At 39.8% G+C, this 25,463-nt stretch overlaps 1 protein-coding gene across 3 annotated transcripts; it reads right to left on the bottom strand.

Moving 5' to 3' along the window:
* Window positions 1–1,053: 1,053 nt before the first annotated feature.
* lrrc9 (leucine rich repeat containing 9) lies at window positions 1,054–25,097 on the bottom strand. 3 transcript variants are annotated; one of them, XM_081350505.1, is made up of 34 exons: window positions 25,003–25,097; window positions 24,825–24,921; window positions 24,467–24,529; window positions 24,047–24,265; window positions 23,677–23,817; window positions 23,534–23,597; window positions 23,333–23,403; window positions 21,096–21,278; window positions 20,840–20,995; window positions 20,514–20,677; window positions 20,293–20,424; window positions 19,977–20,156; window positions 19,164–19,281; window positions 18,915–19,050; window positions 18,065–18,208; window positions 17,852–17,976; window positions 17,551–17,754; window positions 17,291–17,410; window positions 16,729–16,920; window positions 15,996–16,121; window positions 15,762–15,902; window positions 15,223–15,400; window positions 14,861–15,081; window positions 13,420–13,542; window positions 12,654–12,784; window positions 12,438–12,546; window positions 12,147–12,283; window positions 11,518–11,654; window positions 11,068–11,285; window positions 2,627–2,695; window positions 1,839–1,964; window positions 1,618–1,750; window positions 1,374–1,530; window positions 1,054–1,287 (listed from the first exon to the last, which is right to left on the bottom strand). In XM_081350505.1, exons 3-34 carry the CDS (start codon window positions 24,521–24,523, stop codon window positions 1,239–1,241), a joined length of 4,461 nt encoding a protein of 1,486 aa, XP_081206631.1. In that variant the 5' UTR covers window positions 24,524–24,529; window positions 24,825–24,921; window positions 25,003–25,097; the 3' UTR covers window positions 1,054–1,238. The 3 variants fall into 3 exon arrangements, with proteins under 3 accessions (XP_081206631.1, XP_081206633.1, XP_081206632.1); XM_081350507.1 differs by having other exon boundaries at window positions 19,164–19,266; window positions 25,003–25,081; XM_081350506.1 differs by having other exon boundaries at window positions 24,825–25,057.
* Between the last annotated feature and the right edge of the window lie 366 nt (window positions 25,098–25,463).

A 25,463-nucleotide genomic window follows, 5' to 3' on the forward strand; every position in this document is an offset into this window, starting at 1 on the left:
AGGAAGAGAATTGCCATGAGCTGTGATAACGGGTTTTTACTGAACACATTATGTGTGTGATTGCCTTTGAATTTTTCCAGACATTGGATTTTCAGCTGTTCCGCTAAACTGCCCTCATAATACAGCCCACTGAAAATAAACACATCAGTCTAAAACCTCTGCTCTCTTTTCAGTGTCACAGTCTGACAAAAATCTCTGTTTGCCATAGCTGTAATGAGAACTCTCCCACCCCAGAGTGGGCTTTTATGTCTTAGAGAAAAGCTGCTGGCAAAACTCTGAAGCGTGTGTGAGATGTGTTTGTCCTGAAAAGAAAAACCAACACAAATGTACAAAGCTGGCAATAGTGCATGTGTTTTAAATGCTTATCAGTAAATGTTTTTCTTCAGTGTATTATTCACTCTCATTTTTTCTTCTTATGCTCTATAAAATAATACTAATTTATTAATATTTATAAAAATAATATTGATCACAAATATTACAATTTTAATGTTATAGTGTTCCACTGGTTCACTGAGTCTGTGAATCAGTTAAACTCACAAAACCCAGCCCTCTGGGACCTCTTAATGGCCAGATTTAGCAACTACAGTTAAATTGGCCACAACCTGTTTTCAAGAATGTTTTGTATGAATTCTTATATTATTTAAATAAATTATTTTATAACTATCAAATAGTTTTGGTAACACTTTATTGCGATATAGTCCACTTCAGACATTCAACTAAGTAACTTTGCAGCTACATATCAACTAACTCTCATTAGAGTATCTGTAGACTGTTAAGGTGTTACGGTAGAATAAGTTGACGTACTTGCAAAGTTACTTATAGTCAGTAGAATTTCTGTGTAGAGTGTTAGCAGATATTAAGCAGACAGTCTACAAATACTCTAATGACTAGTTGTTGACATGTAGTTGTAGTTACTTATAGTTAGTTTAATGTCTAACGTGGAGTATCAAAATAAAGTATTACCATAATTAAAAAAAATCAAATAAAAGAATAACAAACCTCATAGAGAATTTCGTAGGCAAGGACTTAAAATAAAATACACCAATTAGTGACTCGAATAGAAAACATATTTAATGCCTTTGATATTGACATAATTGCAATTAATTAAACATATTGGTAATTTAAGTCCTACTTAAAATCCAAAGATCGAGAAAAATATGTGTGAACCTCAATGAACAACAACACACAAGGCCAAAGGTGAAACATGACACACATAGTGTGTCTCTAAGGCTCTGTTGTTACAGAGGAGGAGGAGGAGGAGGTCTGGGTCCAATGTGACACAGATACCTGTGAAGAATATGAAGATTATTATACCCTTTTATCCTGCAACATCACATAATGGCCCGTATATGTGTGTGTGTGTGTGTACAGACCTGGTCTCAGGATCAGCTTTAGGGAAGGTAGAGAGAACCCTGAATCCGGTCTGCTGCAGTGCTGTCATGTAGGGGCTGGAAGATCCTCTGATCTGCCTGAAGTTAATGTCACTCTGAACTCCACGCATGAGAGAGACAACTGCTCTCTGCTTCTTATCTAAAAACACACAAAAATGTATACATTGTGTGTGTGTGTGTTTGTGTTTAGCCTAAACATTTGGTGTGCGTCTGTATGTATACTTACATCTGCTCGTATCGTGTGTGTCGTCCTGTTGATCAGGTATTAGTTTGTGCATTCCTGTACCTCTCAAAGGAGCTGGTCTGGTTGCCAACGGTACCAAACCAGGTAACGTCATTTCAGCACCTGAACTAGAATCCTATAAACATGCGCAAAGTAATTGTCTCTATCTGCAGCATAAGTTGTTTTTGATCCATTCAGTCGATCTATAGTAAATGTTGAGGTACCTGTGCTTCATTATTTAAAAGCTCCGCTCTGGTTCGTTCCTCCAGTGTGACGGTAATGCCATCCAGAACCTGCAGTGTAGACAGATACAGTACCGCTGGAGGCCTGTGCAGTGATCGCCGTGCCACCTGCAAAACAAAACACACATCTGGTATGTGGTAGTGCAGAGTATGCCTAATTAAAGTCACCATGAAATCAAACTGACAATTCTTTTTTTATGGAATATTGCAGTATTTATGATAAATTATTTCACATCATTATAATTAATTTAATTTGTGGGCCCTCCCTCGTAATCTTTATTCAGAATAACTTCCCCTCCCTCTTGAAGCAACATCTATTCTCTTCTCTGATGACGTGTTTTTCGGTGAGAGGGTGGAACAACAAACCTCAACCATCCAACAATCCAATCAATTCTTGATGGACAAAATCAAGTCCCAATCCTGCATTTTTTCTTTTTCGATATATGTCACAATAGGGAAGAAATGACTATCCCAACTTCTGTTTCATGCCAACTTTAAAGGGAAGTTCTGCCATGTATGGAGGACAGAACATACTGTATTTATTCAGAACCAGAGAAGGCATGATATGTTTTATATTGTGTGTGTGTGTGTGTGTGTGTGTGTGTGTGTGTGTGTGTGTGTGTGTGTGTGTGTGTGTGAGAGAAAGAGAGAGAGAATGAGTGTGTGTAAGGATTTGTCTGTAATCATGGTTAGTCTGCAGTTCAGCCAAGAGCTCAGTTTGAAATCTCTTGATCTAGAGCATTGTGTGTGTGTGTGTGACTCAGACTCACTGGGTTGCCCACTACAGACAGTTCTACGAGAGAAGGGAGTGCCTCCAGTTTCTCTAGTTCTAAAATATCCTGTAACACAAACAAAAGACACATTAGGTGCTTTTGACATACATATACATTTACAACAACAGAAATTAAATTGACTATGATTTCTGAAGGATCATGTGACACTAAAGACTTGAGTAATGATGCTGTAAATTCACCTTTGCCAACACAGAAATACATTTAATATTTGTACTTATGAGCCATTAGCAATTGCCATCAGAGAAGACTCTGATATTAAAGGTATCTCCTTAGGGAGGAAGATCAATAAAATCTCACTTAATGTGGATGATGTCTTAATCTATCTAGACTCACTGCAAAACTGTCACGGTTCATGAATTCACTGGTTTCTTCGTGTCTCGTGTATTTGTTGTTCTGTGTGTGTGGGTGTGTGTGAGTGGGCGTGGCTGCTCGTTCAGCTGATCAGCACTCCACCTGATCTCATTCCCCTCACCAGCTGCTGTCAATTGTTTCTGCTATAAAGACTCATCGCACTCTCCTTTCCCTGTCAGATCGTTGGTTTTGGTGTCCTCAGTGTTTTGTCGTCGTCAGCCATTCCAGTTCCTGTTCCAGTTCCTGATCGTGTCCTGTTCGGTGTTTTCGTGGTGTTCGTCGTGTTGGATGTTCACTTCACTGGATGCACCGTCACCTGTCTTCACCACCACGCTGACCATCAAGTCCCTGCGCCACCAGCCCACCCGTGTGTTTATTCTGTGTCTTCTGACCCATAATAAAAGAGAATACTTGCATTACTGCTTCCGCTTCTGAATTATGACAGAACGATCTGACCAAACGATGGGAGCAGCAAGTGGATCCTCCTCTCTGGAAGACTTCATCAGGGTAACCATTTCTCGGATAGAGGCTCAGGAGAGGACTTCTAATGAGTCGGGTCGGGCCATTCAAGCTCTCGTGGCGCAGGTGTCCGAGCTCACCCAGCAGCTGCAACATCTACGAGCTCCCACTGCGCCACCACCCACACCGTCCGCTCCCCCAGTTCCACCACCAAGCGTCTCCCAGTCAGAACCCCGTCTACCGGTCCCTGAGCCCTACAGTGGTGAGCCGAATTTTTGCAGAGCATTTCTAACACGCTGTACTATGCATTTTTCTCTGCAGCCCAGAACATTTGCCACCGAACAAAGCAAAGTGGCATTCGTACTCACACTGCTGACTGGGAGGGCAGCTCTGTGGGGGACGGCGGTGTGGGAGAATCAAGATCCGTGTTGTGCCTCGTTCCAGACACTCGCCGCCGAGATGAAGATGGTGTTTGACCGCGCGGTCGCGGGAAGAGAAGCAGCACAAACCCTGGCGGATCTCAAGCAGGGAGGCAGATCCGTATCAGATTATGCCATAGAGTTCCGGACCTTGGCGGCTGAGTGTCAATGGAACGACCAAGCGCAGTGGGACATGTTCCTGCATGGGCTGGTTGACCGCGTCCTAAGAGAAATCTACGCCTTGGATTTACCCGCTACACTCAACGGACTCATCGACCTGGCGCTTCGCGTGGATTCTCGTCTCTCTCGTGTGGAGCGGATGAAGTTACCGGTTCGGGCTTCTACTACCGTTGAGACCACGCAAGCCAGCGGCGGGGACGCGGTCAGCCCCGTCTACAATCACGAGCCCATGCAGGTCGGGCGAGCTCGGCTTTCCCGGGAGGAGAAGGAAAGGCGGAGATCCCAGGGCCTTTGCCTGTACTGTGGAACTGCTGGTCACTTCGCTTACAACTGCCCGGTAAAAGGGCAAGCCCGGCAGTAAATCTGAGGCTACTGTCGGGTGGGATCTCCGCTGAGAAGACCTCATCAACATCAACTCTCCTCCCGGTAAGACTTAGATGGTCAGCCAACACTCACGACTGTCTTGCACTTTTGGATTCCGGGGCAGAAGGTAACTTCATGGACTACACATTCGCTCACAAGATTCACGTTCCCCTGTTACCACTCACCCGTTCCATTGCTGTTCACGCCCTCAATGGTCAAGCCCTTCCCACCATTGCATTCACCACTGGACCCATTACACTTACAGTATCCGGAAATCACACAGAGACTACCTCATTTTACATCCTGGACTCCCCCCTTGCACCTGTTGTTCTCGGTCACCCCTGGCTAATCAAGCATAACCCCAAGATTGACTGGCAGCAGAGATCAGTGTTGGAGTGGAGCAGTTTTTGTCATGAGTCCTGTCTTGTGTCTGCTTGTCCGTCTGTTATTGTTTCTGCTTTTCAGGAGGAGGCAGTGGATTTGTCAAACGTGCCCACGGAGTATCTGGACCTGAAGGAAGTGTTCAGTAAGTCTCGGGCTGCTTCTCTCCCTCCGCATCGTCCCTATGACTGTGCAATAGATCTACTGCCAGGTACGTCTCCGCCTAAGGGCAAGCTTTACTCTCTATCCATTCCCGAGAGGGAGGCCATGGAGAAATATATTTCTGATTCTCTGGCATCCAAATTCATCCGACCTTCCTCTTCTCCTGCGGGGGCGGGGTTCTTTTTTGTGGGGAAGAAGGACGGTTCTCTGCGACCTTGCATTGATTACCGAGGGTTGAATAACATCACGGTAAAGAATACTTATCCTTTGCCGTTGATGTCTTCAGCCTTCGAGAGGTTGCAGGGAGCGTCGGTCTTCACAAAACTGGACTTACGTAACGCTTATCATTTGGTCCGCATCAGGAAGGGGGATGAATGGAAGACTGCTTTTAACACCCCCAGGGGGCACTTTGAATATTTGGTTATGCCTTTCGGGCTGTCCAATAGTCCAGCGGTCTTCCAGGCACTCGTCAATGACGTGCTGAGAGACATGGTCGATCAGTTCATTTATGTCTACCTGGATGACATATTGATTTTTTCCTCGTCTCTCCAGGAACATGTTCAGCACGTCAGACGAGTGCTTCAGAGGTTGCTAGAGAATGGTCTTTTTGTCAAGGCGGAGAAATGCGCTTTTCATGCACAGTCTGTTCCTTTCTTAGGGTACATTGTGTCGTCTGAGGGGATGCGTATGGATCCTGAGAAGGTTAAGGCTGTGGTGGATTGGCCAAGTCCAGATTCCCGTAAGGCCCTACAGAGGTTTCTGGGGTTCGCCAATTTCTACCGGCGGTTCATTCGCAATTTCAGCCAACTAGCCTCACCTCTGACCGCCTTGACCTCCCCCAGAACTACGTTCAGGTGGTCAGACGCAGCCGAGGCTGCGTTTGCCAAACTGAAAGGCCGCTTTGTTTCAGCCCCCATCTTAGTTACCCCTGATCCATCACGTCAGTTCATGGTGGAGGTCGACGCGTCAGAGGTGGGGGTAGGTGCAGTGTTATCCCAACGTTCTCCTACAGACGACAGAATGCATCCGTGCGCGTTTTTGTCTCATCGTTTGTCCCCTGCCGAACGTAATTATGATATTGGTAACAGAGAGTTGTTGGCAGTCAAGTTAGCATTGGAAGAGTGGCGTCACTGGTTAGAAGGGTCGGGGGTACCTTTTATCGTGTGGACCGATCATAAGAATCTGGAATACATTAGAACCGCTAAAAGATTGAACTCTAGGCAGGCTCGGTGGGCACTTTTTTTCGGACGTTTTGACTTTACTCTCTCGTACCGCCCGGGCTCCAAAAACATCAAGCCCGATTCTTTGTCACTTATTTTTGACCATTCCGATCGCCCGTCTAATCCCGAGTGCATTTTTCCGGAGACCCTAATTGTCTCCACACTCTCATGGGAGGTCGAATCGAAGGTCAGAACGGCCTTAGAAGGGGTAACGCCTCCGCCCGGTTGTCCACCGAACCGTTTATTTGTGCCAGAGCAATTACGGTCCAACGTCATTCAGTGGGGTCATTGTTCCAATGTGGCTTGTCATCCAGGAGTCAGTCGTACCACGTCTTTAGTTAAGCAACGATTTTGGTGGCCACGTATGGCTCGTGACGTTCACAGTTTTGTTTTGGCTTGCTCAGTTTGTGCCACTGGTAAGACTTCCAATCGACCCCCAGATGGGCTCCTTCAACCGCTGCCGATCCCTTCGAGACCCTGGTCCCACATCGCTCTAGATTTTATCACCGCCCTCCCACCCTCTCAGGGTAACACGGTAGTTTTGACTGTGGTGGACCGATTCTCGAAGGCGGTCCATTTCATTCCCTTGCCCAAATTACCCTCAGCCAAGGAGACAGCGTTAACAGTCGTTGACCACGTCTTTCGGCTACATGGCCTCCCGACAGACGTGGTCTCCGACAGAGGACCCCAATTTGTGTCCAAATTTTGGCAAGAATTTTGTAGATTACTGGGTGCGACGGTTAGTCTGTCCTCAGGGTTCCATCCCCAGAGCAATGGCCAAACTGAGAGAGCCAACCAGGATTTGGAGAGAACGTTGCGATGTTTGGTCTCCAAGAATCCTTCCTCATGGAGCCAACGACTGTCAATGGTGGAGTACGCCCACAATTCGTTACCAGTATCATCTACGGGCCTATCACCGTTTAAGTGTAGTCTAGGTTACCAGCCACCAATTTTTCCTAGTCTGGAATCTGAAGTCGCGGTCCCCTCCGCTCACGCCTTTGTCCAGAGGTGTCGTCACACTTGGACTAGAGCCCGTGAGACTCTACTCCAAGCGGGAGCGCGCACCAAGGCTAAAGCCGATCGCCACCGGTCTAGGCCTCCCGTATACGTCGTTGGTCAAAAAGTGTGGCTTTCTACTAAGAACATTCCTCTCCGTTCCGTCTCTAATAAGCTAGCTCCCAAATTTATTGGCCCATTCACTGTCACTAAGATTATTAGCCCGGTGGCAGTCCGCCTCAAACTCCCTCCAGTGTACAGGAGGATTCATTCCGTCTTCCATGTTTCCAAAATCAAGCCCGTGTTTCGTTCTCAGTTTAATCCGCCTGTCCCGGTTCCTCCCCCGCCGCGTCTCGTAGAAGGGGAACCTACGTATTCGGTTAATCGTATTCTGGACTCAAGGCGGAGGGGACGTGGATTCCAGTACTTGGTGGACTGGGAGGGTTACGGTCCGGAGGAGAGGAGTTGGGTTCCTGCCAGAGACATCCTGGATCACTCTCTTATCGATGATTACAATCGACAGGTAAGGGAGTCTGGGGACGCCAGGAGGCGTTCCTAGGAGAGGGGGTACTGTCACGGTTCATGAATTCACTGGTTTCTTCGTGTCTCGTGTATTTGTTGTTCTGTGTGTGTGTGTGTGTGTGAGTGGGCGTGGCTGCTCGTTCAGCTGATCAGCACTCCACCTGATCTCATTCCCCTCACCAGCTGCTGTCAATTGTTTCTGCTATAAAGACTCATCGCACTCTCCTTTCCCTGTCAGATCGTTGGTTTTGGTGTCCTCAGTGTTTTGTCGTCGTCAGCCATTCCAGTTCCTGTTCCAGTTCCTGATCGTGTCCTGTTCTGTGTTTTCGTGGTGTTCGTCGTGTTGGATGTTCACTTCACTGGATGCACCGTCACCTGTCTTCACCACCACGCTGACCATCAAGTCCCTGCGCCACAAGCCCACCCGTGTGTTTATTCTGTGTCTTCTGACCCATAATAAAAGAGAATACTTGCATTACTGCTTCCGCTTCTGAATTATGACAAAAACTCTGTTACCAAGTTAACAGATTGGATCTCTGAATTTGGTGACTTCTCTGGATATAAGATCAATTTAGCAAAATCGGAGGCTATGCTGTTAAACGACACTCACTCTTTGTGCTTGGAAGTCTCCTTGATGTTTAGGTGTTCTCCTTCTGGGTTTACATATTAGGTATAAAGATTTCACCTAATTTTGGATTGCCTTTACAAATTAAATTCCCATTTTGCTTCCTGGTAGAGCTCTGAGACAACTACACGGTTCAGTTATAACTTTTATTTGGCGGAACAAAAAGGCCTAGACTTAGATTAAGCTTTTAGCAGGGTCAGTGAAGAAGCGGCAAGTATTGGTTCGATCCTTCTTCGCAATTTACTATACATGTCATCCACAAAGTTGTCTGTTTTAATCAAAGTCAACATAATTCTTAATAATATGATTAAAGTGTGGAGGTTGGCTCGCAAAACAAAGGGTTATGCTACACATCTTTCGCCATATATGTTTTAAGGTCCAGCAATTCTGGGCAGGGGTTTGTCTAGAAGTGGATACAATTTTTTTCCTGTTTTTTATACTTAGGGCCTGAGATCTGTTTGTTGGGACTTACTCAGGAACTCCCTCATGGTTTTAAGGGCGATCGTCTCTTGCAAATATTGTTACATTCGGCCCGCAAATGTATTTTGTTACAATGAATAACTGACCTCATCGGTGGCTCAGTGGATAACTGCATGTTGTTAAGGGCTTTATTCCTAATGAAGCCTTTTCCACTGTACTAAGACTAAGAGATAAACCCTTTAAATTCTACAGGATCTGGGGCCCCTTTCTAAATTAGGGGTAGAGGCGGGGTCACAATTATGTTCAGTTAGTTTCTGTTTTCATGGACTTTTAGTTTGTTATTTTCAGTCACATGTATTCCTTTGTTCAGTTTCCCGCCACTCTTTTGTTGTCATTGTAATTAATTTAATCAGCACAGTTGTTTATCATTATTTCATTCATTCGGCTTGTACTTAAGGTCCCTTCTTTTCCTCTGTTCGAGGTCTGGTGACATTTGTGTTTAGTGCCATTGTTTGGACCATTTTCATGTGGATTATTATTATTAAAGTGTGTAAAACTTTATTCATCAGTTTTGTCCTCTGTGCAAACACCTGTGACAGGCTAACAGGTGATAGGAAAATTTAGCTTGGAAGGGGTAGAGTTAAAGTTGGGTTGGTCGTAAAAAAATAAAATAAAATTATTTTACTTATGTATATTTGTTTGTATACATGTATATGCCTTAAATACTTTTTTGATTTCTTTGTTGAATCTTATGTATTGTGTAATTTATCCTTTTCCTAGTTTGACATGTATATGAACAGACTTCCAAGTCAAGGATAACAAATAAAGAGGTTTCACTTGTATGTTTGCCTTGTGTTGAGCTTCTTCCCTTTGTTCTTTGCTATTTATTTGCTAATAATCCCTGTAATGCCAAAAATTGCAATTCAAAAAAAAAAAAAAAAAAAATTCGAAGATCATAATAACCCAAACCAATTTTTATATGTAATAAATTGTGTATATACATACACATTTCAGTTGGACTTTAGAAAATGTCAAAATCACATAAAGAAAGAAACTACCATGATATTCATATTTACCATCATATTTGTAAAAAAATGATATTAAATTAAATATACAGTATTAGCCCACTTTGAAAAATGTGTTTGAAAAAATTTCTTAAGAAGTGATTAAGACACATACACTCATGTGTTCAATGTGTGTGCTTTTTTTAAAAATTACTTTTTACTTGATGGTTACACCACTTGATATTTTTATTAGTTGTTCATTCTAAATTAAACAACATGTTTTTAAAAAATATTTTAACAGATTTATCCTTAATTTATCCTGCATCTTTAATTTTCCCTGTTTGTCTATTAAAATTATTAAAATGGTGTATATATCAGTGCTTTTTATCTAAAATATTTTTAAAGTTTTAGTTTTTGTCATGTTAATCATATAAAGAGGAGACTGAACAATGGATTTAGGAAATGGGCAGGACACAAGCAACATCAAATTAAAGATTTTTGTTAACATGCCATGTCAGAAATAAAGAAATGGGGAGGTGAATGAAATATCAGTGAGTCTCAAGAACACACACAAACAAACCTACACACACCTCTGACCTTCAATCAATGTAAATACTGCTTAATTGTGCCCTTGGGCTGCTGTGCTGGTGCAGTAATAATGGCTGTCTGTAATTACTCTATATTCAGGGGCAGGCGAAAGGCAGAGCTCTCGCAGGGTCTAACAGCACTAATACAAACACACTAAGTGACTGAATTACTGTAATTTAGTAATTACAGTAAAACTGCAGCCACACACATACAGATAGATGGGAATGGAGAGGTGAATAATAAGCACTCAAACCTACACACACATTCTCAGTGGGGTTGAGAGTAACAGTGTTCCTACGTTTCTTGGTAGATAGGCTACTACATAAGCTGCTAATGAAATTATGTGTAACACAGATCTACGATACTTAAATATATCCTGCTAATACAATACATTATACCTATCATAAGATTAACTATATCTGACAGACATTCCTGTCTAACTAATGAATGTCAACTAAACCACTTCTATTTATTTTATCAAGATATATGCCATGGCTTTTCGTGGTTAGCACGGTTTTTACAAATGGTGAAATTATAAACAAAAGGGATAGTTTCCAGCTTTTTCCAGCATATAACAAAAATATGGTCTGTTTCACACAAGAAGTCACAGTTTTTGTCATTTGTGGAGCATTACAGTCACACAGCTGTAACTTTGTGTAGATGTTTATTATGTATCTGTATTATATACGTGTTTATTGTGTATTTTGAGAAGATGTTTATTGTGTACCTGTATTTTGTTCATGTCTAAGAACAGCCTCCGGAGCCCTTTGAGAGGGTGCAGGTGGTTCAGTTCACGAATGCGATTCTCTGCCAGGTGCAAATCCAGCAGAACTCCCTGTTCACTGAATGAGTTCTCACTCAAAGATTTAATTCGATTTCGATCCAGAACCAACTCACGTAGTCTTCGCAAACCCTCCAAGCCATCCACCTGACTGATATCATTCCCTTAGAGAAAGAGAGAAGATACATACATAGATATAAAGAATACGCATACCCTACCATTCCGAAGTTTGGGGTCGGTAATATTAAGTCTCCTATGCTTACCAAGGCTGTATTTAGTTGATAAGAAACACAGTAAAACGGTATATTGTGAAATATTATCACAATTTAACTTTTCTATTTTAACTTTACAGTCTTTACTCTGTCAGTTTATACAGACAGAGAGATAGACAGATACCTTGTAGGAACAGTGCTCTGAGGTTAGTCAGTCGGCTGATCTGAAGATTGATCAGGTTGGATATGCCATTATGACCTAAATGCAAAACCTCTAAACTGGACATCAGAGGCTCCAGATTATCACCAGTTAATCCCTCCCTACAAACACAGAGAAGGAAGAAAGGAGTGAGACATTTCAAAAGGAAGTGAGAAAACGCAGTGTAGAAGTGTGTGTTGTCGAGAAAAGTACAGCACCTACACACTGCATCAATATGTTATGTAGTCAGAGGCCCATTACCGTGTCCCTTCAGATTTTTGTGTCAAATGAATAGATTGGGCCAGTATTGCTTCAAGAAAGTTGATCATTTTCACATGTTTTTAAGACTTATCAGTTTGAACATTCAAGTGAGTTAAGCCATTCAAGCGCAAGACGCCTTGAAAGTAACTTCATTGGGTACTCGCGTGCTGTTATAGATTGTTTCTCTCACAGAAAGACAGCATGAATGAGACTGGATGAATTTAGCTACACGTTTCACTGCTGTCTGAGAATCTTTTATTAAATGTAATTGTGACGCTCTCTAGTGGTTAGACAAGAAACTACAGTATATAACCCTAATATTTTTACGATGGAGTGATGTTGTTTATGTGTACCTGCTGGGCCTGCTGTTCTGCTGCCCATATCCACTGGAACTGACTTTATAATGGAGAATCTGCTTGTTGCTCATGTAACTCTGAACCTTTTGACGTGGCAGAATTGACTCAATGTGGTTATAGTTCAGAGACAACACCTGCAGAGACCACATACACAAACATATCAACATGCATGTACATAGATGCACAGTGTCTGTTAGTATATAATGTTATTATACTATCCTAGACGAAGACAGACATAAGTGTAGTAATAATTAATCTCTGTCCTAAATACATACATACAGTACATACCTTAATGTTGGGCAGGAAGATCAGACCACTGAATGAGGTGAGGTTATTGCCGTCTAGATTAATACTGCGTAAATTAATGAACAAATCAGCGGGAATGAGATCCACCATCCTATAACACACAGAAAAACAGAAAAGAGTGAAGCCAAAAAATCCATTTAAGTTTTGTTATGTTGGCGTAATTCTGACTGAAGCATTATAGTGAGAGTTGAAGTGAACCTGACTGAGCTGGACTGCAGGTTGAGCTCTGACAGTTCCCTGTAGTTAGTATGGCCCAGCTTCTCGGCCACCATATCAGCATTGAGTCTCCCTTCAAATACGTCTTTAGCAGTTTCTGATTCACACGTTTCCTACACAGACGGACACGTTTGCATTTGAAAAACTTACACTACTGCTTAAAAGTTTGGGGTCAATATTCAAAATTCAGCTTTGCCATCACAGGAATAAACTACACTATAAACGTATTAATTGTAGGGTTACACATTATTTTACGGTGTCATTGTTACAGTGTAATTATATATTTAAGTACTGAGTAATATTAATTAAGTGCATGTACTTACTATAGGGTTAGGGTAGGATTAGGGTTTGTTTGAGCGTTAGTTGCATGTAATTATGCATAATTAACTGTTAATACTATTGTAAGTAAATGTAACATATGTAACAAGGACACTGTAAAATAAAGTGTTACCAATTGTAGTAATATTACACAATGTTACTGTTTTATTTTTATCAAATAAATATCATTCCTCATATCAGTCTTTTAACTTTAACTTTGAACTTTCATTGTATGGAAAAGAGCAGCTCAGACATTCTGCAAAATGTTTCATTAAGAAAATCACATGAGTTTGGACTAAGATGAGATGGTTGACAGTAAATGATGACAGAGTGTTCTTTTTTTGGGGTGAACTGTTCCCTTAAAGTATTTTAAAGTGTACATACTTATGAAAACAAACTCTATACATACAGAAGCTTCACATATATTTACCACGGCTACTCCATCCAGGGCTTTGAGTGATGGCAGATGGAAAACCATGTATATCCGGTAGTTCTCCAGTTTGCTCACTAGGGGATTCCCATACAGATCCAGAATAATTAAACTAGACAGTGCCTGAAAGAAACAGACATTGCATCACCACCACACTTTCACTCTATTCCCTTCAACATTCCCCCACCTACAGCACATTACACTGTTGATAGATTCTCATCACCAGGGGCCTCATTTATAAAACTGTGCGTAGGAACCTTACTAAAAGTGTACGTACGCACAAAAGCCAAAAATGGCGTACGCAAAAAAATATTCAGACTTATAAAACCGTGCGTACGCCAGAACCTGCGCAGAATTCACTTTATAAATCCCAGTCAGCGGAAAATTGTGCGTACATGCGTCTCCACCCGAAATAACCATATATGGAGGTTACAACGCCTAGTTTTACTATGCATATCCTCATCTACATATCATTTGCATATGATTATTCATCCACGTGATAACTTAAACGTTATCACGTGGATGAATAATCATATGCAAATGATATAAACGGTACAAGAAACATTACATTAATACAAATCAAGTAGTTGTCTATCCTTGACTTGTTTTTGAATAGCCTACATAAATCAATAGTGTAAAATACATTTCAGAGAAAGTCTTTTCCACTTGCCGAATTGTATTTTTAATTGATTTATATTTTTAATGAAAACAGATAGGCCTTGGGCATTATTTGCACGAAACTATTTTCTCAGACAATCTGGTATTATCATGATAAGCAATTCTCTCCGTGGTTAAAACATTAAAGCACGCCACAGGAAAAGTGTTCAAAAACAATCGCATCCACAACAAATATTTCTATTGATTGAATATAAAAAAAATGTTGTAACTTTTCAGTATGATTTCATGTTTAAGTGTTTAACTCCATAATTTGAATAGCATATTTAATCTAAATGTTTATATCAGAAGTAAAACATAGTTTAAATCATTATTTTATTTATTTAAACTGCGTCAGTTTCACTAAACGGCCCAACGCGCTCGCTGGCGCGGACATTTAAGAAGGAATGGATATTTGCTTCAAGTGACAGGCTTGGTGAGTGAAATTATATTTGTATTATCTTTCTGTATTATGTTTAATTTTAATTCTAAATTCTAAAAGTGACCAAAAAGACATTTAACTCCAACTCACCATCGGTGTCGCCAAACTGCTCCGTCTCCAAAATGTGCGTACGCATGGGTCAGAGTTTGCGTTTAGGTGCGCATATTTTCACGTCAAGTTTTTCTTTATAAATCCCACCTTTTGCGCAGGAACTGGCGTACGCATGTTTTCAGCCCCATTTTGTGCGTACGCAAGCTTTATAAATGAGGCCCCAGGTGTTTTAAATAAATGCTTTGAAAAATTCATTAATGATAATGACACAAAATGATATTCAAAACTCCTGACCTTTAAGTGGTATATGTCTCGGGTGGTGCTGATGTCATTGTTGCCGACATACAGCTCGAATAAGGATCGTGACCTTTGGAGGCCATTTAGAGAAGAGATGATGTTGTTCTCAACAGACAGGAAGTGAAGGTTGGGTAGTCGGTCTAACGCATCCCCGTCTAAACACTGTAGGTGGTTGCAGTTAATACTCAGACGTGTCAGACGATGCATTGCAGACAAACCTGCAAACACACAAGAGCAGCTATGAACACAGAAAAAAAAAGAGTATGGTTAAGTAATTAAGGTTATATTACACAGCTTTGTCCCTGGTATTATATACAAAAATTATACAGTAAAAGACAGAGAGAGAGAGAGAGCAGTACCTTCAAGTCTACTGATACTGTTGTTGTTAAGGGAAAGTTCCTCCAGTAGTAGGCAGTGTTCCAATCCCTCAATTCGGGTTAATTCGTTATTGTCAAAAGAAGCCCAGCGTAGATTCACCAGTCTGTCTAAATTACTGATCCGGGTCAACCGCTGACCATCAAGATTCAGCGCTGTGATCTGATGCCAAAGGGCAAAAAGTTAAAGTGATGGTTCGCCCAAAAATTCTGTCATCATTTACTCACCCTCATGTCATCTTGAACCCATATGACTTTCTTTCTCTGCTGAACAAAAAGGAAGATATCTAGAGTGCTAATTCCCACATAATGGAAATAAATGGGAAGTGGGGCTTTTTAGCACCAAAAATGAAAAAAAGGAAGAAGAAAAAACACAAAAGTAGTGCATTGAACAAAGTCGTACAGGTTTGGAATGATATGTGGGTGGGTAAACGTGACAGAAGTTTCAGTTTTGGTTGAATTAACCCTTTTAAAAGTGTGTATGTGAGAGAGAGGATGAGAGAATCTGAGTTTATATGTCATACTTTGGAGGTCCAGCCTGACTCAAGCTCTTGCGAGAGTTTCCATGGAGACGGGTTGATCTGTGTGAGCAGGTGTGCTGTAGAGAGCAAACTCAGACTGCGGGGACGTTCACTGTCAGTCCGAGAGTGGGTCATCAGAGATGCCTGCTCACACAAACACACACACACACACACACGTTCCAGAACAAATGTGGACACAGATTTTAACATTAAGTATAATGTCCAGTATATACATACTTGGTTGATTCTAGATCGGGCAACCACTTGTACAGCAGTAGCCGCTTCTTCCTCCATCACTAAAACATCATCCAAATGAGTGAGAGTCTTTAGCCGGCCGAGAACCACCATACGCAGACACTCATTCTGCAACACACAAGTGGAACGTATTTATATTCACATTTAAATGTAAAACATAAGTTAAATATTCATACCACGTCAGCAGGACCAACTTGTGGGTGTGTATCCCATTCAGATGTTTGCAGTATTTTATTTATGTTTTTGAGAGATGTCTGTTATGCTCACCAAGGCTGCAGGATGAACAATAATATTGTGAAATATGGTTAAAATGTAAAATAACTACTCTATTTTAACATATTTTTAAATGTAGTTTATTCCTGTGAGCCATTACTTCAGTCTTCTGTGTCACATGATCCTTCAGAAATCTAATATGCTGATTTGATGCTCAAGAAACATTTTTTATTATAATTTTTGTGGAAACTGTGATGATTTTTTTCAGGATTCTTTGATGAATAGAAAGCTCAAACTAACAGCAGTTAACAACATCTGAAATAGAAATCTTTGTAACATTATGAATGTCTTTACTGTCACTTTTGATCAGTTTAATACATCCGAGCTGAATCAAAAGTATTACGGTAGTGTATGTATAGCCATTGTCAATCTTCATTTGATCTTGATGCTTCACATTTTTTACTGCCTAATATGAAGATCACTCATGTAAAGTGACTTATACCCTGTGCCAAGGATTGTGCCGCGTGTCCAGTCGAAGCAGGGCCGGGGCGTGGTTACGCAAAACGTTCATGTCATCTCTGACTCGGGTCAACAGATTCCAGCGAAGATCCAGTTCTATGAGCCGACCAAGTCCACGCAGTCCCTCCAGAGAGGAAATATGGTTAAAACTAACATCCAGAAACTCCAGATTTGGCTAAAGGATTGAGAGAAAGGCAGAGGGACAATGAAAGTCAAAACTCTCTTTGCTTCATATTCTATGAGAAAAAAATAGCACAGGACTTAATATTATTGATTTAATCGATTATAACATGAAAAGAGTTTTTATTTTATTTTATGATAGGTGATTAAAAACTATGGCTTAAGCCTTAAGGTATGGTCACATTTACCATTGTTTGGCAATTTTTTGCAGGAGAAATTCAGTCATTTCAATAGAAATCCAAGCTATAAGGAATTTCGCATGAGGGCGGAAGATTTGCCATCAATTTCAGTTGATCATTCTGCTTGGTTTAGTGATAATGTCATGTTTAGAAAAAGCTTATGAATTAATAGGATGATCTCATCACCATGTGTGAAATATCGTTCAGATGAGTGAAGTCGTTGAAGCTAAGGGTCAGGTGCTTCAGAGCCGGGAGTCGGGAAATCTCAGGCAGTTTATTCAGACTGTTGCCATGAAGATTCAGCACCTGTATGACAGGAAATAAGTAAAAAAAATGACTAAACTGTCAGGATCCACCACTGGTCATTGAATGAAGTCTTATGATAGACTTCACTAACTGACCTACAAACACATGAGTTTATGTGTGTTAGGTATTGTAAATCTCACTGTGATCTGACTGAGGATGTTTGCTCTGGCCACTCTCAGTATAGATTTCTCTTCTAGGCTGAGCATTTTAGGATTTGGCTTCAGGATGGGTTCCATATTTAACGCCTCCTCATCCCGGTCCAGCTCAGGACGGGACACAGATGGAGCATCAGCGGAGGATGTATCAGAACTGAATTGGGAGTCTAGAGAGGGCTGGGTTGTGTCCTAGAGAAAGATGCCATAATATAAAGATGGTTTGATTACTGAATAATGCATTCTGAAGGACATAATGGTGGATGTCGTGTCACTATAACACATATACCTGTGATACGTATTCAAAGTCCACAAGGTACTCTGGCATTACCAATTCATGGTCAAAAATGTACCACAGTCTCTGCTGCTGTCTACAGTCGCAGCTGTCTGGCAGGCTGGAGGGACACAGCATGTCTGATGAACAAAAACACACACATTGCTGCTTTGATCACCGCTGCCCTGAAGACACTTTTCTCTGACGGGTACGCACACTCCAGCTCACCTGTTTGTGCAGTTTGCTTTTGCTGTTTAGAGCTGATACTGAGATAGACAGAGTTTGCTTTGGGGTAATGATTGCAATCTATTGGGAGACCCTCCTTCACTGCAGCACTGCGGCCCAGGAACACTTTAGAAATGATCAACTGACCTACAAACATATAAATATGCACAAAAGCAAACACATTTAAATATCAGTGATATAATTGAGTTATTCATCATGTATGTACACTACCGACCGTTGAAAAGTTTGAGGTCAGTAAGATTTCTTTTTAGAGAAATTAATCATTTTTTCTGCAAGAACACGTTAAACTGATCAGTTTATAGTGTTACAAAAGATATCAGTTTCATCAAATGCTGTTCTTTTTGAGGTTTATATTCCTCAAAGAAAAAAAGAACCAAGTATCATGGTTTCCACAAAAATATTAAGCTGAACAACTGTTTTCAACATTGATAATAATAAGAAATGTTTATTACCAGCATATTAGAATGATTTCTAAAGACTGGAGTAATGATGCTGGAAATTCAGCTTTGCCAACACAGGAATCCATTACATTTTAAAATATATTAAAATAGAAAACAGTTATTTTAAATTGTAATAATATTTGAGGCAGAAGAGACTTAAAAAAAAAAAACATTTTAAAAAAAGAAAAGAAAAAAACTTGTCAAAAAAACAAGAAAATATTAAATAAATCTTACCAACCCCAAACTTTTTAAAGTGTATATAATTTATTATGGAATTATAAATTAATTGTATTGTATAATTTTTTTTTTTTTTTTGGTTGGCCTGACTGGAGTCATTATTTTTGTATTATTGTTTGGTGCCACCAGTAGTGCAGAAATTAGTGAATCCAGACCATGTCTGTAGGGAAGAGGGTCTGCAGGGCTTCTTTCCGATGTTGAACAGCTCTTCCTCTGCATGAATGTCATTCTCAGTCGATCAGACACACTCACACTGTTAGAGAGGGGGACGGCTCTCTCTCTGCCTAATGCCTGAAGGCAAGACACACACATCCATGTTCAAGGTGATGGGTGGGCACATTTAAAAACAATACAAACATCAGAAACTCATAACCACTCCACACTGAGCTTTATGGGTTTTGTACCTTATATGCATCAGCAGTTTTAAAACCATTTTCTGGGATTTGTAGAATCTCGTCACTTTCACAGGAATGTTCTGGATCGGGAACGTAGAACAGATACTCCATGCTGCATTTATAGTTGCTGTCACACACACATACACAAATGATAACTCAGATAATGATAAATAATGATATGTACATATAATAATGATATGTACAAATGATAAATACAGATAATCTCTTCCACAGACATTGTGAATCATATCTCATGAAATTAAAATTCGATATGAATATGGATAATTCGTTTTTTTTTATTCATGAATGTAAAAGTAAGACAACATTTTAGGACAATAAAAAAATCATAAATCATACACGTGTATATATATATATATATATATATACTTTATATATATTTAAACTCTATATAAATTTAAATTTTTTATATTAATTCTGAAAATTAGGGACAAATTATTACATGAAAATGGGCTGTGCTTAATTGTGATAACAACAATGTGATTTTGATAAAAACAATGTGACAAAGCAAAAAAATCTCAAAAGGCCCTAAAAATATTTGGGCCAAATATCTATATGTGACCTGCACATGTTCTTGATGGATTTTGTGACAGCTGTACACATTTATTATTGATAAAAAATGGCATAAGACAAAGTTCTAATCTGAATTAGCTGTGTGATATGAAACCTCTGGGAGTCTGGGAGTTTTGTCAGACTGCCTCTTCCAATCTAAGTGGGTGTTTTTGGCCAAAAAAGATACAAAGTGGAGGAGATTTTAAATTGTAAAAAGTCAGGATCTGTAAGACTAGCATCTGACTGACTCACTGTGAGAAGGGTGAAGAGTCTTGTCTGCAAAGCAGAGACTGCACTTTGTCCTGGAAGCGTTGCCGCAGGGCACGGTTATGAATACGGATAATTTGATTGATCTTAATGCCAGTGATGTGCTGAGGTTTATAATCCCACACACAGAAACGAGATAGCAAAAGATCGTAACAGGATGTGAACCTGAGAGAGGAAGCAGAAAACAGTACAGATCAGTAATCCTGCATGTTGTGTATTTATACAACAGATCTTATATATATATATATATATATATATATATATATATATATATATATATATATATATATATATGAGGTACCAAGGTTCGCTGCTGTTCCCTTCCTCGAAGCGAATGTTCCCCACGGTTTCCAGCTCCAACAGCAGGAAGTGCATCATCATCTCCTTTCTATCTGAGGCCACAGCTACATCACGCTGGTGACATGACACTATCCTGAGAAAACAAAACAAAACACAGACAATGCAAAACCTAAAAATAATCATGCACACAGTAATCATACTTATAGAAAGATGCACACTCACTCCTCCAAACGCCCTTCCCAGAATTTCAGTCGGTCTTTAAGAGCATCCAGCTTGTGCTGCAGTCTCTGCTCATGACTATGGTCATGATGAAGGTCAGAGGTCAAGTCTTCAGGTTCTTCTGACCTCTTCCCAGCACACTGAACAAGGCACAGCTCACACTCTAGCTGCTCAAAGAGGGTAAGTGTCATTTAGCGCAAATACTCAGCTATAGTTTGGGGACAAATTTGTGCCCAGAAGTTGAATTTGGATTTGAGGATGTCTTAATTTAGAAAAAAAAGAAAAAAAAAATAGTGTTCAGCCCCTGTCTGCATACTGTATATACTCACATTTCTAAGCATGCGTGCTAGCACTCGTATTCTCTCCTCTGGTAGTTGTATCTGGTCTCTTCTCTGCTGCCTGAGCTTGGCTTTGAGATCATCAAACTGTCTTTGTGCATAACGTACCCGCATGGTGTAATACATAATTTTCTTCATGACTGTAGACTGATGCACAATCACACGTTCCCATAATTCTCATCTCTTTGGTCAACCCGAAACAAAAAAAAGATACATTTTCAGATGCATAAAATACACATTCTCTTACCTCTGCAAAGTCTTTGAGATGTTTACTGGATATGTCATATGTGTCCAGGCACTGCAGGTGTGGCATGTGATATATGACATGTATGTAGTAATTATAGAGCAGACACAGCGGGTTTGGAATAGACTGAGGGTCCTTCAGACTCAGGTGTCTCAGTCGTTGCAGCCGAGACAGATGGGTCAGTTCCTATAAGGAAAACAATAATTGTACAAATTTCACATACTATATGTGTTTCTTTCAGGGATCAGGACTATTAATAAAAAATATTTTTGTAAATTAACAACTGACATTCTACAATAAGTGAGTAAACCATATATTTTTTTCCTTATGTTTAATTGTTAAGCATCACTATTATTACTCATACTTAAGGTATATTTATTTACACTATGGGCGTAAATGATATCTTTAAGTGTGATCCAACTTGTGATTTTTACCTGGTGGATGATAAATAAGCTGAAAAAACCCTAAAACCTTATGGTGAACGTGTACAACATGTATCAACATCTTTGCTGATCCTGGAAGGAGAGACCTGAGCTGTATTTAGGGACCAGAACGCCTTTATAGAGTCTTGGCATTTTTGATTTGGGAAGTAAGAAACCATCTAGCAACCATCCGAACACCTTAGCAATCCGTATAGCAATGTCCTAAATATCCTTCAGAATATCTTTGTAACTGGCAACCACCCAAAACACTGTAGCATCATATTTTGCATGAATGTATAAATGCTGTTTGTTATTGTTATTTTGGTATTAATATTTCTGAAAAATTAGGAAACAACTTTCGCCTACACAAATTAAACATTTTGCTTAATGTTGGACATTAAATGGAAGTGCATTAGTTTCCCATTAGAGAAAAAAGCCTCAAATGAGCCTGAAGACAGTTCACCTGAACAATGAACCCACAGATGAACGGCACAAAAAGCACCATACAAACACTTTTCGGCTTGTGTCATGATTCTGTGTGTGTTAGACAGAAAGAGCTGTGAAGAACCGTCAGACATACAGAGAAGCTTTCAATCACGACACGCACAAAAAAAAAACAAAGGCTCCCATTTAGAGATGCACACCCCGTTCAGACTCCACACCATTTGAAAACCAAATGATTTATATGTTATTGAAAAAGTGCCTCTTTTTCCTCTCGTAAAGGAGAGACAGATAAAAACTGCTTGGGCAGAGATGTCACATTACAATAATGATGTGAACTGAAAAGCAAAAGCTTGAATCTTGTCATTCCTGGAATGATCAGGCCTTTCAAGGGTAGATGAGAAAGTAAGGAGTATGCACAGAAATAACAGTAATCAGATCTATAGTGAGCAGGAGAGGGAGGATGCAATAATGGCCTGCAGTAATAACGGTGCGAAGGCCAGGAGGAAATTATTACTCTGTAATCTCCGACACAAACAAACAAAAAACACAAAATGGGCTCTACACAAAGAGCATTCAAAAACCTGATAAGATAAAACTTATTACACAAAGTGTGAGTGGTACTTGCCCATGGAAAACTCGCTGCCAGAATGTGTGCTGTTGGTGTAGGATTTTGTAAACCATGGAAAAGTCATAAGTTGGATTTCTTGGAAAGATAATAGATACACTTCTCCTTAGCAAGCCACATGATTACAGGTATCATTAATATTTGCAGCAAAACCAAAGTTTATGATTCACCGTGAAACACTAAACTACATTTTCTGAGATTTTAATAGAGTTACGTGTGTTTAACATCAAAGAAGACAATGTGGCTATCCATTCATTTTAATTGTAGGAGAAAACTAGTTAATTGTAAGCTTTTTTTCCATCTATTTTCATCTTCTGGGTTTAAATTCGTCACAGGATGTGATGTTTTCTTGTACCATAGTACATCGATGTCTCATTATTATTGATGAGACTGCATGTTCATTATCCTATGAGAGGATGTATCACTTGCATATCCATCAAGCGATTCATGAAGTCATTTTCATACCAAGCAGCTTTCTGTTGGTTAGCATGGGGAATCTTCGTGGGGAATCTGAACATGAGCGAAATCTGGAAACTTCCAATCTTATTCCTATTGAAATGAATGAATTTTGCCTGCAAAACTTCGCCAAGCAACAGAACATGCGACCGCACCTTTAGGGTTAAGGATATTAAAAATGTAAGTATGAGCAATAATAGTAGGGTTGCATGAGTAGCAAAGGTTAGCAAATACAATTGATTATGATACAGTTCATTAAAATGGCAGGTTGAATAATGTTATATTTCTCATACCTTGAAGGAACTGATTTTGTTCCCTGAGAGGTTAAGATTTTGGAGATTGATGTTAGGATCCAGGCTATGACCTCAGAGATAAAAATGTTAAATATTAGAGTATTCAGCAACAGATTTTGAATGTCTAAGTGTATTCTACTATTATAGTACTAAAATTAAATGCTACAATTGGCAAAATGTGGTGTTTTACAATGAACCTACCAAGAGTCTCAATAGCATTATCAGCAAGATTCAACTCCTCAAGGTTTACAAGTGAATTCAGTCCCTTTAAATCAAGGTGTAAAACACAAATATTATACTTTGAAATTCTATTTACAGTATCTCCACACATAAACAAAGGCTACCTGTATGTCAGAGATCTGGTTTTTATTAAGCCACAGAACATGAAGGTCAACCAACATCTCTAGATTTGTGATCTGCTTGATGTTGTTGTCATACAGAAATAACTTCAGCAGATGCACACAGTTATGTAGGCCTGAGATTTCCTACAACACACAAACAATAACAGATAAGTCAAATTAAACTAAATTTATTTGCTCATTTTCATCTTAATTAGAGTAAATCAAGCAAATAAAGCATATGAAATTAACCACGTTGACAAAATTGCATAAAAAGCCAAAAAACATTTTGTGATCACACTGAATTCCAAATGACACACCATAAAATATTTCCAGAAATATCATTACAATATTTCAAATATTTTCAGTAACTTACAGTGAGTTTGCACTCCACTACCCATAATTCTCTGAGGAGTGGACAAAACTCCAGGTCCTGGATTGAGCTGATGCTTTGGCCGACAATAGTGAGTCTGGACAGTCTGGGGAAGAGAGAGAGTCCCACCATGCGCTGGAACCCAGAGAAAAACATCTCCAGACCCGTTTCACCACTCCCCTCCTGACAGACCCTCTCATGGCAGAGTCCATTAGACACACACTGAGGAAATAAACAGAGAACAAACCCGGATAAAACCTCAGCGCAGACCAGCACATGTGGCTTAGATTAGAAAACAAAACCTTGAGAGCAAATTGTACATAAAGTTCCTACAATTGAAGCTAATATTGATTAATCAAACTTTAGACAACCTACTAAATGCAAGTAAATTAAGCATCACACTTAAAAAAAAATACAACTCACCAGCTCTTTTATAATTTCTTCATCTCCAGTTAGACTCTGCTTTTCATTCTGTGTCATGATCTCCTTAAAAACAGTATTTTTCATTCAACAAATGTAAAACTGTAAAACACTAATTCTTTACTGAACATTACTAAAATTGTATTTACTAAACAGTATAATAAAACGAATCTGCATTTCTATTTTAAGAGTGCGAAGTTGATACAGTTTCAAACGCCTACGATGCTGCAAAAACCTTTTAATTAAATATGAAAATAAAAATTCTCGCACAATATCTCACACAAAAATAGACATTCTTATTTATTTATAAACCATTTATAAATAATGGTATAAATGCATATCCATACTAGAAAATCCTCACCTGTTTGCGTATGTCCGGCTGTATACTAGTTCACTTCAGACAGAGACTGGCAGATGAAATGACCAAGTCAAATTCCTTCACACTCCATGATTTAGAACTACAAATCCAACAGTTCGGTTAACCCTCTTTCCACCATAAAGTTTAACAGCTGCATGATGCCGGTCAATTGTAAACATACCTTTCAACAGTGAGGACATATCAACTCTTCAGTATCCACAACTTTCCTGCGAGTCTTAATGGGCGTCGCCATGACACTCGATACTTCCTGTTGCCGGTATCTCAGTTCCGGTTTAGCCTAACGCTTAATAAAAATAGCACACAGGGGATACTCGCGTCGCGGTACAAACGGGTGAAACTGATTACTGACAAGTAGTAATGCTGACAGATAAGCAATGGCTCCTTGTGGCTCAACGTGTAACGTTGTCAGGTGTACAAACAACACGCGAAAACTGAAGGATTTAATGAATGGGAGTTGTTTCCAATATAAACGGACCCTCTACGCAGAAAGAGTGTTTCTTGTAACGCTATAGTACAACTGTATATATTTTTAAGTGGTATGTTTATTGTTTTCAATAATTTGAAAATTAATTCGAGAATTAACTTGAATGTGCAGCAATTTGTACAGATAGAGAGTATGTA

This window comes from Scardinius erythrophthalmus, assembly GCF_964197995.2.
Source record: "Scardinius erythrophthalmus genome assembly, chromosome: 21".
NCBI lineage: Eukaryota > Metazoa > Chordata > Actinopteri > Cypriniformes > Leuciscidae > Scardinius > Scardinius erythrophthalmus.